At 39.7% G+C, this 17,602-nt stretch overlaps 1 protein-coding gene across 1 annotated transcript in view; it reads left to right on the top strand.

Moving 5' to 3' along the window:
- Positions 1 to 17,602, top strand: part of AK5 (adenylate kinase 5) — a 531,421-nt gene that overhangs the window by 303,160 nt on the left and 210,659 nt on the right. The window contains exon 8 of the mRNA XM_006888596.1: positions 3,865 to 3,941. Coding sequence (XP_006888658.1) covers positions 3,865 to 3,941 — 77 coding nt within the window. The remainder of the gene's footprint in view (positions 1 to 3,864; positions 3,942 to 17,602) is intronic.

The following is a 17,602-nucleotide window of genomic DNA, read 5'->3' as shown; positions in this document are numbered from 1 at the left end:
TGATGTCAAGTACTTTTTTGTTCATATTCGATCTCTCATACAAGTTTTGCTTCATAACAATAAATACCATTGTAATATGCCGTTATTAACAATGAAGGACCTCTTTACAGTGTTCAACAGTAAGGAAGTCCGTTTAAATTAAAATGCAACTGACCCAGGCCGTGGTATTTTCACTTGCTTCCTATGCATTTGAAAGTTGGACCATGAATAGAAAGATTGAAAAAGACTTGATGCCTTTGAATTGTGGCGGTGAAGTTGTTAATGTTGTTGGTAAGTGCTGTCAAGTTGTAGACCCTATGAATGGACAACCTGAACACTGAGGGTGGAGTAGAATACCAAATACACAAAGGCTGCCAAAGAGCAAATAAATCTCTCTTGGACTAAGGACAAACAAAGTGCTTCTTACAGGCAAGGATGGTGAAACGTGGTCTCATATGATTTGGGCTTGTTAACAAGATGGGCCAATCCTTGGGGGAAAAAATCATAGCAGGAAAGGTTCAGGTTCAGCAAAAGAGAGGGCTACCTTCAACAGATGCATTCATTCAATAACTGCAACAGTGGGCTTGAGCATGGCAGAGATGGGGATTTTGCAGATAGGGCAATGTTCAGATCTGTTTTCCAGAGGGTTACTATGAATTGCCGTGAACTCAATAGCACTCAAAAACTATATATGAGCCATTCTACTATTCTGAAAATTAGTTCTATATAATTGAAAGTCTCTCATATCATCAAAGCTTCAGACTGATTCGAGTTAGTTCAGCCATGACTGATAAAGGAAAATCAGAACAAATTCAGATTTATACAAGATGAGTACATAAAAAAAAAATAACCCGAGGATGGGGGTAAAAATAAATCTTGAAATGACAAGAGTCTAAAGAAGCATAGAAAGACCTTTTTTGGAGCCTGATGCAGAAATTGTATAATGACAAGAGTCTAAAGAAGCATAGAAAGACCTTTTTTGGAGCCTGATGCAATACTGTATAAAGAGATCAGAACTCAAAATGCTGTAGCTTTCATCCAGTTTGAGAGGACCACTGTTGTTTCCAGCTCTGTGATTCATGATAAAGAAGCTTGTGAATCATAGCAGCCCTATATGTACAACAGCACTGAGCCCTGCTCTATCTTGACCCAGCCTTACTGTCTCCAACACACCCAACCCTATTGCACCAGTCACTGAGTCAATCCATCTCATTGAGGGTCTTCCTCTCCTGCTCTGTCCCTATACCCTTCCAAGCATAATGTCCCTCTCCAAGGATTGGTCTCTCCTTGCAACATGCCCAAAGTACATCAGATGGAGCTTCAGTATCCTTGCCTCCAAAGACAAGCCTGGTTTCACCCTCTGCAGGACAAACCTGTTTTTTGCTCCTACCAGAGTTCATAGCTAATGTGTTAATGTGCTCAATTCTTAGTCAATTTGGTAAACAGCAAGAATAGAAGATACTATGTAAGGATATACTTTGATCTTTTTTTAGGAGAAAGTATGAAAGCAACCTCTGGGAAAGGTCTGCATCTAAGAAGTGTGTGAGAGTCTTAATTTAAAAAAAAAATCTTATTAAGCATTACTCATTGTATGTACTATCTAAGAATCACTTAACAAGGTCAAGTTTACACTGAAATATGGGGTCATTTGTTCCTGCACAGGGTTCATACCATCTTATGGGCAGCACTGAATTCTGCCTTTCTGGTTAGTCAGGAAATATATATCTCCCAGTAGGAGAGAGTCATTAAATGAAGATGATGTATCAGTTGTGCTTCAGGAGTCCCATTATGAAAATTACAGGCTTAAATCTGAGCCTTAGGGGTTAATGAGCAAGCAATTTACTGTAGCCTTACTACCCAGGGGAATATTTCCCTATTAATACATTCGCTTAGCCTGATTTTTCTCACCTTAGGGACTATATATAGGAAGCTCACATTTTCATTGGCTAAAAAACTCAAGCTTTCTTATATCTGGAAATACCTTCTTCTTCTCCCATTATGTTATTTTTCCCCCCAGGGTATTTCTTTTACCCCAGTAACTCTTCAGTATTCTGGAGCCCTTTGTCCTCCTGACCAATTTTTATTTATCCTCTGGCATATAAATTAATTCTGTGAAGAGTTCCAACTTCACTCTCACCTGCATTACTGCTTTGAATTGTTATTGTTGTTATGTGCCATCAATTTGCCTGTGACACATAGCAACCCTGTGTACAGAAGCTCTCACATCTGCCTTATCTTGAGCCAGTCTCACTGACTCCAACACACCTACCTCCATTGCCCCAGTTATTGTATCCGTCCATCTCATTCAAGATCTTTCTCTCCTGCACTGTCCCTTCACCCTTCTGAGCAAGATGTCCTTCTCCAATGACTAATACCTCCTGGCCACATGCCCAAAGTCTGTGAGACCGAACTTCTAAATCCTAGTCTCCAAGGAGAAACTTGGTTTCACCCTCTCCACGACCTATTTTTTTTTCCTTGTCAGTCTGTGTTCAATACTCTTCTCCAGCACCACAACTCAAAGGCATCAATTTTTCTTCAGTCACCCTTAGTCATTGTACAGCTCTCTGATGCATAGAAAATGATTGGGGAGACCATGGCCTTGATTTGATACACCTTGGTCTCTAGACTGACATCGTTGCTTCTCAGTACTCTGGAGAGGTCCTGGAGAGCAGACTTTCCCAATGCAATTCATATTTTTATTTCCTGAATGCTGGTGCCAAGAGTGTTGACTGTGGAGCCATGAAAGCTATTAACTATTAACAACCTCAATCTCTTCTCTGTCTATCATAGTGTCTATCATAGTGCTGCCAATGGCCCAATGGTGAGAATCTTAATTTATTGATGTTGAGGTTCAATCCATATTGAAAACTACAGTCCTTGATCATCTACAGCAAGCACTTAAGGTCCTCCTCAGTTTCAGTGAGCAAGGTTGTCATCTGCACAACATAGGCTGTTGATGAGTCTTCTTCCTCCAATCCTGATGCCACATTCCTCCTTATAAAGCCCAGCTTCCAAAATGATCTGTTCTATATATAGATTGAAAAGGTATAGAGACAGGATGCATCCCTGGCACACTCCATTTCTGATTTTGAACCATGCAGGGTTTTCTTGCTGTATTCTGAGGACTGCTTCCTGGTCCATGTATAGGTTTCACATAAGCACAATCAAGTGCTCTGGGATTCCCATTTTCATCAATGTTAGCCACAATTTGATGTGATCCACAGAGTCAAATGCCTTTGCATAGTCAATGAAATACCAATAGGTCTTTAATTTTAGTTTCTGAACCCAGCTGTTAACAAATCAGCATTTTCAACAAGAGTATCTTCTTGAAGATGGAAAAAATGTCTGGAAAATCCGTATAAGTAGTGTAGTTTCTTGGGAATTACACTATTAACCCAAAGGCTACTACTTTCTGATATTTGAAACCAATGGCACTTCCTAGGCAGTGCCTCCCATACAATTTAAAGCCTCATAAACTTACTTCAAAGAGAGCTCTGGTGTTCTAGTGATAAGGAGCTGTGCTACCATCCCAAAAGGTGTGTGGTTTGAATTGACCAGCTGCTCCATGGGAGAAGGATGGACAAGCTCCTCCTACGCTGTCTCTGAAAACCTGATAGAAGGGCAGCTACAGGTCACTTCTGACTTAACACCAAACAACAGCAACAACAAATTGACTATGGAGTCATCTATGAGTCAGTTCTGACTCAATGATTATGGATTTGAGTTTCAGTTTTATCTCCAGCTCAAACAGAATGCCTGGCAAGTGAAGAGTCCAGAAATGTTTGTGCAATTAAGGTAGTAAATGGACAATATAAAGACTGAGTGGGAAATAGTTTGCTGTAAAAACATATGCAAACAGCCTACTAAATTTTTTCCTAATTTTAGGTTCTATTGATCTTGATCCATCCATGATGTTGGACTCTGGAGAAATTATTGACACAGGATCTGATTATGAAGACCAGGTAATTAAAAGTTAAAATATTTCTATGTCTAAATATGTTTCATTCAGACTTTCACAAGTCTTTCATAAATATTGGAAATAGACATTTCCTCTTATAAATTGTTTACAGGCATTTGACGGTAAGTGATCATAGCCTAGAGCTTTAATTCACTAACTTCAGACCTTATTTATCTGAGACTCCACAGTAGCAGGAAAAGTTTAACACTGAAAGACACATGGAATGGAAATGAGATTCTGTTGCTCAAAATATGGTCTATGTCTCTGTCCCTTCTACTAATTAATCAAAAGTGTTTGCTTATCTACAGATACGGGTTCAGTCTTTGCTTTTCTATTCCTGACCTTTGAAAGGGACTAATGGCCAAGGAAAACACATCCAAGAAGTTAAATATATTTTTCTCTTTGAATAAAACCAAAGAAATGTATCTGGGCCATTTTGTTTTCAACAGAAGATCTCTCCCTGGTGCTATATTTTAATGATTCAAAATAGTTGCAAATGCTCCAATTCGCATTAGACTTTATTTTTTGAAAAGAATGATGTTTGGAACTTCCTTCCATCATTCATCAGTGCTCCTCCACAATGGCTGAAAGCCAAGTGAACATATTCTTGTTGGATCTTTTCCCCAATCTTTAACTATTATATGCCTTACAAATAATGCAAACACATATTGTTGTTAGCTTTGATTGAGCTCAGTACAACTCGTAGTGACCTTATGAACCCTGATCTGAACCCTATTCTATCTTGCGCCATCCTCACACTTCTTGACACACAAGAGCTCATTGTAGCAGAGGGTCCTCCTTTCTTTCTTCAACCCTCAACCCTTCCCAGCATCATGTCCCTCTCCAAGGAATAGTCTCTCCTAATAACATACCCGCAGTATATGTGTCAACAAACAAATATCACTAGTATACAAATGCAGTGTCTGATTATTCAGAAGCTAGTTTCGTGAGCAAGAAGTTGTATCTTTTATATCATACACAAAGAGGAGACATTGACAGGGTGAATTATAACAGCTACCAATATTTCCCATGACTTATATTAAGCACTAAATATATTAAGGGAGTTCTGATGGCCAAGTAGATAAAGAATTGTGCTGCCAACCCAAAAACAGGTAGTTCAAATCCATCAGCTGCTCTGTGGGAGAGATAATGCACAACCTCCTCCTATGTGATTTACTGCCTCTGAAAAACCTGTTAGAAGATCAGCTGTGAGTCACTTCTAACTCAGTGTCAATAAATGAGTAAATGAGTGAGTTATACTTGCTGAACAGCTCAACTCAATTCATTGCCATCAACTCAATACTGACTCAGGGCAACTTTTCATCAGAATTTTGAGTCTATAATCTTAATGGGAGGAGACTATCCAGTTTTTTCTTGTGGAGCACCTGGTGGGTTCCAACTGCTGAAGAGGGTTGGTCTTTAGGTTAATAACACAACATGCTATGGATTATGCCACCAAAGTGCCTTGATAGGTTGACATTTGGGCTAAACTTACATTCCTTTTCTCACTAATCCTTTATCTCTCTAAAAAGAGGTAATTCTTATCTTCATCTTGTTGTTGTTGTTGTTGTCATTGTTGAATGTGCCATCAAAACTATTCTGTGAACCATGTGGCAGAATAGAACCCTCCTGTGAGTACCAGCAGCCAGGAAATTAAAAGATGAATTGCATAGGGAAAGTCTGTTGTCAGAGACCTCTCCAAAGAACTGAAGAGCAACGATGTCAGTCAAGAGACTAAGGTGTGCTTCATTTAGGCCATACTCTTTGCCATTACTTGCTATGCATCAGAGAACTGGACAATGACTAAGGATGAGAGAGGAAGACTTGATGCCTTTGAGCTGTGGAGTTGGGGAAGAGTATTGAATATACCATGGACTGCTAGGAGAGCAAACAGTTTTGTCCTATTTGTGAGTATGAGATAGGAGAGTGTGAGATAAGGCTGCTCCTTGGAGGCAAGGATTCTGAGGCTTCTTCTGATATACTTTGGACCTGTTGCAAGAAGGGATTAGTCCTTGGAGAGGGGCATCATACGTGGAAGGGTGGAGGGGCAGCACAAAAGAGGAAGACCCTCGATGAGATGGATTGATTCCGTGACTGGGGTAATGGAGAGTGAGTGTGTCAGAGACAATAAGATTGGAGCAGGATAGAGCAGGTTTTAGGGCTGTTGTATATAGGGTCTCTATGAGTCGCAAGCACAGCATGAGTTGTGGTGCTGGAGAAGAGCACTGAAGATACCAGAGACCACCAGGAGAACAAATAGGTCTATCTTAGGGTGAAATTCAGTTTCTCCTTGTAGCCAAGAATTTTGAAGCTCTGTCTCACATACTTTGGGCACATGGCCAGTCCTTGGAGAAGGACATCATCCTTGGATGGGTGGAGCAACAGCACAGGAAAAGAAAACCTTGAATGAGATGGATTGACATGCTAACTGGGGCAATGGGATTAGGTGTGTCAGAGTCAGTAAGACTGGCCCAGGATAAGGCAGGAATCAGAGCTGTTGTATCTAGGGTTGATAAGAGTCGATGGTGACTTAACAGCACATAACAATAGGGTTTTCTTGACTATATTCTTTAGGAAGTAGGTTGATTTTTTTTTTCTCTAGCAGAACCACAAGTTTGAATTCCCATACTTTTAGCAGAGCATTTAAGTTTTTATTTTACATGTGTGTGTGTGTGTGTGTGTGTGTGTGTGTGTGTGTGTGTGTGTTTACTGTCAAATCAGATCTGACTGGTACAGGAGCAGTTTGTTTTTCCAGCAGACCATCTGGTGGATTAGAACCGCTCACCTCTGGGATTGCCACTAGGCCACCAGAGCTCGCCGTAGCTGAGCATTTAATTGCTTGTTCCTATAGGACTCTTTCAGAGGCACCTAACAACAATAACAACACAGGACTCTTAGCTCTATTTTACATATAAGGGCACTAAGACTTAAAGAGTGACTTGCCCAAGATGATGATGATGATCTTGATTAAAGTAATGTCAGAATGAGGACTTGAATTTACAGTTCAGTCCCTAAAGCCAATATTATACTCTTTCTCATCTTCAAAGAAAGACCATTCCATGATATTTTTGATCCTTTTTTAATTGCTAGCTCTGAAGTCCCTGGTAGAATCATATACTAATGACCACTATTTATTAAAGGTGAATTGCCAATCCAACGCTACAAACAGCACAAAGAAATGATGAAACCAGCTGACTAAACCAGACGAAGACTTGTCATTAGAACAATTAGAGATAACAGAAAAAATTGACAAAAGACTTTAAAAATGTTAAAAATATTCAAAGCAATAAGTAGAAAGCAAACAACTATTAAACAAGTAATGGAAAGATGGAACATTAAGATATAGAATTGAAAAGGGAAAAATATGAAATCTGGATTAAAAAGATAAATCCCAATATTGTTGTTGAAATAAAGATTCAATTAATAGGTTGACTGGTAGACTAGATTTCGTTTAAAAGAGATTTATTTTGTCTCTGGAATTGCACAAGATCGGGGCTGCCAAGTCAAGGAGCTTGTGTGCGAGGGGTTCTCAAGTCAGCCATCTTTCTCGCAGAGAGCTGAGAAAGTCTTTGCCTTGTTTTTAGCTCTGTGTCCCAAAGTCTTTGTTCTCTGTGGCCCTGGGATGGCCCTGCAGCTTTAGAGGCAGGGACCGCCAAATGGAGGGACCTATATCACCAAGGAAGTTTCAGTCTTCAATTTGTCTTGTTGAGGGTCTTCCTTTCTTTCTCTGACCCTGCACCTTTACCAGCATGATGTCTTTCTCCAAGGACTGGTCTGTCTTGATCACATTCCCAAAGTATGTAAAATGGAGCTTTAAAATCCTAAGCTCCAAGGGAAACTTGGTTTCACCCTCTCCAAGACAGACCTATTTGTTTTCTTGGAAGTCCATGGTATGTTCAAGACTTTTCTCCAGCATCACAACTCAAAGGCATCGATTTGTCATCTGTCATCTTTAGTCACTGTCCAACTCTCTGAAGCATAACAAATAAATGTGAAGACCATGGCCTGGATCAGTCTCTTAGTCTCTAGATTGACATCGCTGCTTTTCAACACTCTGGAGAGGTCCCTGACAGCACATTTTCCTAATGCAATTTGTCTTTTGATTTCCTGACTCCTGGTGTTAAGAGTGTTGATTGTAGAGCTGAGAAAGCTGTAATTGTTAACAGCCTTAATCTCGTCTCCATATATTATGGTGCTGTCAATTGGCCCAGTGTTGAGAACCTTTGTCTTCTTGATAAGCTTCAATCCAAATTGAAAACAGTTCTTGATCCTTTGCAGCAAATGCTTCAGGTCTTCTTCAGTCTCAGCCAGCAAGGTTGTGTCATCTCTATAACTTAGGTTGTTAATAATGAGTCCGCCTCCAATCCTGATGCCACATTCCTCCTCATAAAGCCCAGCTTCCCAAACGATCTTTTCTGCATATAGATTGAAAATGTATGGAGAAAGGATGCATCCCTGGCAAACTCCATTCCTGAGTTTGAACCATGCAGTGTCGCCCTGCTTTGTTCAGGCCTTAGAAAACCCTACGTAGAGGAGAGCACACTTAGAGTAGACTAACAGATATGACAACTAAGACTGAGCCCTCAAATTTGGAAACAAAAAGAAAAAAGAATACGTGTAAGAGAAATTAGTGATTGGTATGTGGAATGTGAAAAGTTGAATGTAGGAAAACTAGACATTATTAAGAAAAAACCAGAACACATGAATATAGACATATGGGTTTTGCATGTTATAGAAAGGTTTACCAATAAAATATTAACTTTTATGTTAAAAAATGAGCAAAAACTAGCCTGGGGCATATTTTGTTCAGAGCAATACCAAACATTTTATCTTTTGGTATTTTCTGCTTTTTGTTAAGAAGAAAATATTATGTTTATGCAGGATCTATTAATTTGAATATCATAGAAAGAATAGCTGTCATTTTCTAGCTTAATGAATTTTTCTACTTAAGTATGTTTCCTGTTTTTGGGGGGGTTACCACCACACTCCCACCCCCATAAATATGATTTAATCTAAAAAATAAAAAACCCACAGTGATCTGTCTTCAATGCCAGGATTAGAATAGATAAGCTAGTCTGTGTTTCATTAACACATAAAATTGAAGATCTGAGTGCTTTTCTTCTTGGAGGACTCTTTACATACAGCCTCCAAAGGGTTATGAAGGCGAGAGGAAAGAACATGGAGGTTCAACCGCTCTCGCTCTCTCTCTCTCTCTCTCTCTCTGTGTGTGTGTGTGTATGTGGTTTGTAATTAGAGTTTATAAAATACAAAATGTGAAAACATAAAAAAGAAGATTCCAGGAAAATTTGGAGCCACTGGCTAAAAATATATTGTTTCTGTTTGTTTGTTTTTTGAAGTTTTTCTCTACCAGATTATTTACAAAATTTGACTGCAAATTTGAACAAATTCTTTCAATTTCCCTCGCCCCACCCCACCCATCAAATTGTACAACCTAATGATTAGTCCCCCCTTCCCCCTACACATCCACATCCCTCTACTTCCAGCCTCTCCCACCCTTCCTGGATCCTTGTACTCACTCTACAATAACAGTTTTATACAATATTTATCCTTATGGGACTGAGTTAGTTCACTCAGCATAATGCTCTCCAGTCCCTCCCAAGTTAGGTAATAATTTACAAAGTTATTGCTCCTGCCTGCTGCATGTTGTGTAGTATCCCATTGTGTGAATGTACCATAATTTCTCAATCCATTCGTTTGTAGTTGGACGTTTGGGCTGTTTCCATGTTCTTGTGATGGTAAATATGCTCCTGTGAACACTGGTGTAGAAATCTCAGTCTGTGCCTCAGTTCTCATATTCTCAGGTATATTCCAAGTAGTGGAATAGCTGGGTCATTTGGAATTTCTGTGTTCTGTTCTTAACTGCACAGTTACCACCTCTCACATTCAATTAGTGAGCCTAGTCCCCTGGCTCTTCTTTAATGCATCGAGGCTGGAGAGAGCCTGGAATGTGCCCCAGATGGCAGAGAATAGTTTGGTGAGAACAGAGCCAGCCTCGGGCCACAGTTTCTTCTTTTAACCATCAGCTGTGGCTTCTATTTCTGTGTATTCTCTTTCTCAACACTGCTCCTTCTTTTCAAGACTCTTGGTTTTCTTGCTGAGCAATGTGTCATTGGGTGATTATTTAAATGTGAGTGGTCCCAGAATCCTGGCCATGGATCCTTCTCGCCTCACTGTACATATTCTCCCTGAAATGCTTAGTCATAGCTGTGATTTAAGCTTCACTTGGCGCTCCCACTCAGTCTACCTGTTAGCTAACACCAGTTGCATCTTTCATGTGCCTTTCAAACTCAACATGTCCAAAACTGAGCTCACCATCTTCCCACACAAAATCTGGTCTTCCTTCTGTTTCCCCTATTTCTGTGAATGATGCTACCATCCTCCCTTTCCCCACAGCTGCCCAAGCCAGAAACAAGAGTGTTTTTCTCCCTTACTTCTGTCAGTTTGGTTGGCCTGGTGGACAAGTATCCATCCGGTTTCATCGTCACTGCCACTGCCTTTGTTCACATACCCTCAGCCTTCTTCTTGGAAGCATGGAGATAGCCTCCTTATTCACTTCCGTGTCTCAAACTTCTCATCTATCAAAATAATCTATCTGAAGAGCAAACCCAAATGCCATCATAATGGCATTCCACTGCTTAAAACTTAAAAATTTCAGAATTAATTCAGATCGTCCTATAGCCTTCCAGTGTATTACAACCTTCAAATTAGAATTGAAGTTGAACATTTCTTTCCAAATTCATGCAAAATTCAGAGTGCTTTTTGGAGGCAATGATGATAAAGCTTCATCTTATGTACTTTGGGCATGTTGCTAGGAGAGGCTATTCTTTGGAGAGGGACATTGTGCTTGGGAAGGTGGGTGGGTTCCGCGAAAGAAAGGAAGACCCTTGACCAAATGGATTGACAGAATCACTGCTTCAGTAGGAAATAGTGTGTCAGAAATTGTGAGGATGGCACAGGGTAGAACAGGACACATCAGATCTGTTTTTCATAGGGTCTCTATGGGTCGTACTCAGCTTGACAGCAGCTAATAAGAACAACCCTGATGGAGCTCACACTAGCGAGTAATGAGTGAGCAGCATGGCTGGGTGCATGGGGGTGAGTTATTCAGTCACCAGCACTGCCCTCAGTCCCGGGGGATAATGTAGAAAAACAGGAGCAAATAATATTTGTTCTCTAATGGGCTTATTTCTTTCATAAGATAAAAGGGAGGGGCGTGTGCCTCATAGAAAAACATACCTACGGGCTAGACACAGCTGTTGCATAAAAATACTTGTTTACAGAATTTGCACAGAAAATGCAGGGTGCTCACTTACATGTCATCGGGAATCATTTTCTTCCGCCTCTGTCACCCAATTGCTGACAATGAAGCAACACTTCATAACATTTTGTTGGCTTTTTCCTTTTAAATATACACATAAATTACTAGCATAAGAAGGGGACTGGAAAAACACCTTTGTCTCAGGCTTGGGCAGCTGTGGGGCAAAGGAGGGTGGTGGTATCATTCAAAGAGACAGATTTGAGAGCTCTCCTTACATCTCCTTTTGTAATACATTTTCCTGGTACAGACCATCTTCACACAATTTCATCCACTCTGCCCCTGAGCGTGTCTATGTTGTTGTTACGTGCTGTGGAGTTGCCTTTGACTCATAGTGGCCCTGTCCTAAACCCTGCCCTGTCCTGAGTCAGTCTCACTGACTCCAACACACTATCCCCCATTACCCCAGTTACCGTATCACTCCATCTCATGTGGGTTCTTCTTCTCCTGTGCTGTATCTCCACCCTTCTGAGCAGGATGTCATTCTCCAAGGACTAGTCCCTCCTGGCCACTAACCTAGAGTACATGGGATGAAGGTTAAAAATCCTTACCTACTTAAATCCTTAAATCCAAAATCTTACCTTTTCTCAAGGAGAAACTTGGTTTCACCCTCCCCAAGACAGACCTGTTGTTCTCTTGACGGTCCAAGGTGTGTTTAAGACTCTCTGCAACACCACAGCTCAAAGGCATTGATTCTTTTTGTATGATCCTTAGTCGTTGTCCAGCTCTCTGATGCTTAGCAAGTATTTGTGAAGACCATGGCCTGGACCCAGCACACCTTAGTCTCTAGCTTTACATCATTTCTCTGTAGCACTTAGGAGAGGACCCTGACAGCAGACATCCTTTTGTCCATGCAATTCTTCTTTTGATTTCCTGACTGCTGATGTCAAGAGTACTGATTGTGGAGCCAAGTAAGCTGAAATTGTTAACAACCTCAATCTCTTTTCCATTTGCTGTGACACTGCCAAATGGCCCAGTGGTGAGAATCTTTGTCTTCTTAATGTTAAACTTCAATCTGTATTGAAGACTACAATCCTTGACCTTCTGCAACAAGCACTTCAGGTCCTCCTCAGTTTCAGCAAGCTGGGTTGTGTCTACACCTGCATCCTGTTCCTCTAGCTATAGGGAAGGAAGTATGCATTTTGTCTCTAGGCCCACACAGTCCTATTCCTCCTGTCTCCAGAAATGGGCCTTGATCTATTGACTGATCACACTTTCTCGAATCTCTCATCAGGAAATATCTTTTAAAAAAAAGTTTCTACTGTGAAGAGGCACCCCACCCACCTTTGAAGGGCAGAAAGAACAATAACATACATGAAAATGACCCCAGAAACTTCCCTTGCCTGACTGCCACTAAGAAGAGACGCCAGCCATCCCACCAGATTAGCTATCTGACTTCCAGAGTGGAGGAAGACTCCAGTCCCCAAGCCTCATGAAGAATTTTAAGCTAGCACCTGGAGTAAGGGTAGAATGGAGCCTTCTTCAGGCACTAGCTTAAAATCCTTCATGAGGCTTGGGGACTGGAGTCTTCCTCCACTCTGGAAGTCAGACAGCTAATCTGGTGGGATAGCTGGTTTCTCCATGGTGGACTCCAGTCTGCGGCCCTCAGGCCTGCTTTTAATTGTTTTTGGTGAAACATTCTTCAAGGTCATGTAACACTTGCTGTACAGAGGTGACTCGTGGTTGCTGTGAAGCTGAACACTGTGATACCGATGAGTCAAATGCGAGAATGGTTACCAATGGTGGACAGAGTTTGGTGGAGCTCCCCAGTTAAAACAAGCTTGGAAGCAGGAGTGGCATCCACTTCCAAAATAACTTACCTCTGGAAACTCTATGAGGAGACAACTTAGCACATGTTGCAAGGAAGGAGAATGAGTATACGAGAGAGAGAAGCGTTTCCCTGAATTCAGTAGGATTGGATTCTAAGCAGAGGTGGAGAGAGTGCCTTATTACTGAAGAGGGATCATATGTGGGTTCTACCAGAAGCAATGAGGATAGGCTGCAGTGTGGGTTTGCATGTTTAATAGTGAGAGGTTGATAAGTCCTGTCAAATGACTTCCAGAAGCAAAGCCATCTGTCAAGACTCTGATGAGAGGAGGATTAGATTGATGTGGAGTCTAGGAGAGAGTGAGCTAAGAAAGATTGTCATCAAGACATCTGAGAGCCCATTTGAGGCTAAAGCCTACCAACTGCTGAGTCACTTCTGACTCATGGCCTTCTTCCATCAGGTTTCCAAGCCTGCAACTCTTTACAGGCTGAAACTCACCATCCTTCTCCCATGAAATGGCTGCTAAATTCTAACTTCTGACTTTCAGCCCAAGACTCAATACACTCTGGGTTTCTTCCATTTGAGATCAGTGTAGAAATGCCTTTTGATCAATTGATTCTTTTTGTTTGTTTTTTATTATCATTATTTTAGCAATTTTTTTTTTTTTAGGTATCCCACCTAGGTGCCACGTACTCTTTAAAGCCCTAAGGATAGAGTGTTTTGAAACTTGCAGTGGATCCAGAAGGAGCTCATAGTTTCGTTCACTCAGTGATGGAGTTTTCACAACCATGCACCATAAAAAGAGAGCAGACTATCAGTGATAAGAGCCTGGCTCATTCAAGGAGTCCTGGGTTCTGCAAATAGTGCTGAATCAGAAGGTTGACAGTTCAAGTCTACACAAAGTGCCACAGCAGAAAGACCCAACTGTCTATTTCAGAAAAATTAGCCACTTAAAACCCTACAGAACACAGCTTTGCTCTAACACACATAGGTCTGCCATGAGTCAGTGCTGACTCAGAGGCATCTGGGCTGGATCAGTGATGATGGGCCGCAATTCTAAGCAGGATAGAGAGGAAAATGCACAGAGTGATACATATTCAGAAGAAAAAGAAGTGCATATGATTTCTTTTCATGACTCTATGCCACGGCTTTCTCCTTATTAAAATTAACAGTGAACTCAACAATCCTGAAAATGTAATTTTATACGTCAAAATTTTCTTTCATAATAGTTAGAGAGCAAACATTAATTTCTTGCCTGCCTTACTGAATATTTAATGTACTCAAGGTTAATCGTGTAAATCTTAGCAGTTTATTATATTTAATTTTGTCTTCTGTTATGTACTAAGTCTTATTACTCGGATTGTCTCCAACCTGTATTCATTATAAGAAACAATATTGAGTTTGGAGCCAGATAGACTTGTATAAATTCAGTGTCAGATTTCCAAATTTCTAGTTATTTAACCTCTTCAAGCCTGAATCACTTCATCTATAAAAACTAACACAATAATTTGCAAACTAATTGGATTGAGAAAGAGAATCTATATGACAGCACCTACCACTGTAGATCTTGCAGTAAATATTCCTTCTTTTTTTCCTCAGAAAATCAGTGATGTGTCCCATTTATGCCCAGTACATTTTGACAGAGATAATGATACTATAGGGATGTAAATTGGTTTACTGAATAAAATCATAACATCACACTCTCAGGCTAGAACAAATAACCAAGTTTGTTGTACTATGATTTTTTTTTTACTTTCCTAACTGAATTTCTATAAAGATGTTTTGCTTCTAAATCAAGAACTATTCCATTTACCTAAAAACACATGCTAGGTTGTGTTTGTAGAGCTAAAATTTTACTAATCACAAGGCAGAATGTTTAAGTAACACACCACTGATTGTAATTTGAGGTTTTAATGGGTTGCAGCTTCAAATACGAACTGCTGTTCTCAGGGGTCAGTCAGATTTTTATTGCAAATTCTGTGAAGACCAGCTGAAATCAACTGAAACAGCTGGATTTTGCCTCTCAGCTATACAGGAAGCATTTGTGTTTTGGCGGTGAAAGTCATTAGTGGTCTCTTAAAAAGAAAAGGTCAGAAACATGTGTTTGACTTCCCCAGACCATGAAAGCATACGTTCTGTAAGTTTAGGCAGTCAACTCTAACTGGTTGCCTCTATTTGCCATGAAGATTTGGGCCTGATTGTTTCTGTAAGAAGAAAAACAAGTCCCATTTTCAATCCTCATGTGTTAATAGGTATGTTATCTCCACTTTTCACTGCAAAGTCAGAGATATCTTTTCTACACTATATTTTAAGTTAAATATTAAACAACGACATTATATTTCTTAGGTTGCCAATTTTGAGCCAGAAGTTCGGTATCTTTCTACATTCCCAGGACATAAAAATAAATGTCTCATCACCATGCATTGCTGTCATGCCCAGTCAGAGGACTAAAGGAAGAATCTTTGCAGAAGGAAATAAAAACTGATAGAATTTGTTATTTCAAAGCAATAAAATGTACTCTAGGGGCAAAAACATATAAAGGACTAGTCAGTAGAGGTTGTTTACATTTCTCTTTTCAAAACCCCCACTATTCTTGTCAGATAGGTTTAAAATTAATATCATGGGCTCTTGTGACATCTTATTAACTGGAATAACCTTGAATGCCATATCAATTTGAAGGCATAATGAAAATATTTGGGATAAGATAATCCTATCACTGCCTAGTAAAGAAAAGGAAATAGAACTCATGTATGATCCGTCATCTGATGCGTCTTAGAGACGTGTTAATAGGAAACCCGATAGCCTTCTGTGACCATAACATATTTACAGAAGTAAAAGAGGGGTGCAAAATCCTAAAAACTCAATGTGAAAGCAAACATAGGCTTACAGAAACTTACATACAAGCAACAAGAAAGGGATGCAGTGAGAATGCACTTTGCACTTTGGAGTTGGTTGCCAAGGAACAGGGAGAGTTACCATTGTCCACCTACTGATAAAATTCTTTTTCCCTTTCTGCAGAGTATCAGGTCATATTGCACAGCCTTGTTTTACTTATCCTGTTTAATCCGTGTTTGAATCCGTGTGTTTATTAATGATAGAAGTTGTAGCTGGAACCTACAAAGCCCCCCAGACTAGACTCTAGTCTTGAGTTCTGGTTTTACCACTTAAGAGGTTTTGTGCTGTTGGCACATTTATTTATTTCCCTGAGCCTCAGCTTACAAACCGATAAAGTACAAAGAATAATGTGAAGCTTAATGAGCTTATTCTTGTCAAGTGTTTCCATAAACTGCAAAGCACTATACTCATAATTACACAAATATAAAATCTTACTATGCTTATTAACTGGAAGTAACTCATATTTTCTTCAATAGATAAAAAAAAATTATTTTAAAGATAGAAGGATAACTAGTAAAACATGCATGGAGACCCAAAGTGGGGGGAAAGGGTGGGAGCAGAGGGGTAAGGAGGGGAAGGGGTAGAATCACAGAATAACACAATTTGATGGGGCAAAGGAAATGGGGGAAAATCTGGTGGGGTCCTGAAAAGACAGGGTAATTGTGGACATAGTCCAATGGTGAATAATTTTATAAAATAAAATGAATGTGAATGATTGTTTTAAACACAGCTTGAATGAAAAAGAGTGTGAAACAATGTATATGAACTTTGTAAGCAAACAAATATAAAATAATTTTTAAATACATTATAGATACAATTTAAGAACAACTTTACCACTTGGGATCTGGAAGGAGCTCCTTAAAGTGCATTAAACAATACCCCACAGAGGAACAAAATAGTAAAATACTGAAAAGAAGGAATTTCTTTGGGAGCTCAATGCTCTCCTGAAAGCTTTTGGCAGACTGACCTCATTTTTTCAGCTCTTGTTCCTATTTCTAGTATAGCATTTTTCACATAGATTAAGGCTATTTTTGGTACGTATCTTTTTCCCTATTAGATTATGTTTATATTCAGGAACAATGTATATTTCACCATAACCTGACAAATTGTAAGAGTGTCATTGAAAAATGTGAAGTAGACATAATGAAAAACTCAGAGGGAGATTGGCATTCTCCAAACTACAAACAACAGATTTATGGCAGGGAAGAGTAGGGATGTGTTTTCAAAGAAGGGTGACTCCAATGTTGAGGAATCTTAAAACTGTACCAAAAAAAGAAGTGGTTGAAGAAGCCAGGAATGTCTTAAAGATAAAGAAAGATCAACCAGGTTGAGGCTGCCCTGTCAGCTCCCTTACTGATATGCCTGTATGGTCTTGCATACAGATTGGTTCCTAGTACTTTGAGTAGCATCTGATTCCAAAAGTGCTCAATTAGCTGTTCAGTGTTGATATTTTGTCATCTGTAAGAGGATCCTATTCTTCTATTCTATTCTATTCTATTCTATTCTATTCTATTCTATTCTATTCTATTCTATTCTATTCTATTCTATTCTATTCTATTCTATTCTTCTATCCTATCCTATCCTATCCTATCCTATCCTATCCTATCCTATCCTATCCTATCCTATCCTATCCTATTCTTCTATTCTATTCTATTGTTGTTATGTG

This window comes from Elephantulus edwardii, unplaced genomic scaffold (assembly GCF_000299155.1).
Source record: "Elephantulus edwardii isolate Elephantulus edwardi_28Jun2011 unplaced genomic scaffold, EleEdw1.0 scaffold00069, whole genome shotgun sequence".
NCBI lineage: Eukaryota > Metazoa > Chordata > Mammalia > Macroscelidea > Macroscelididae > Elephantulus > Elephantulus edwardii.
This window is presented reverse-complemented; position numbering and strand designations above follow the sequence as displayed.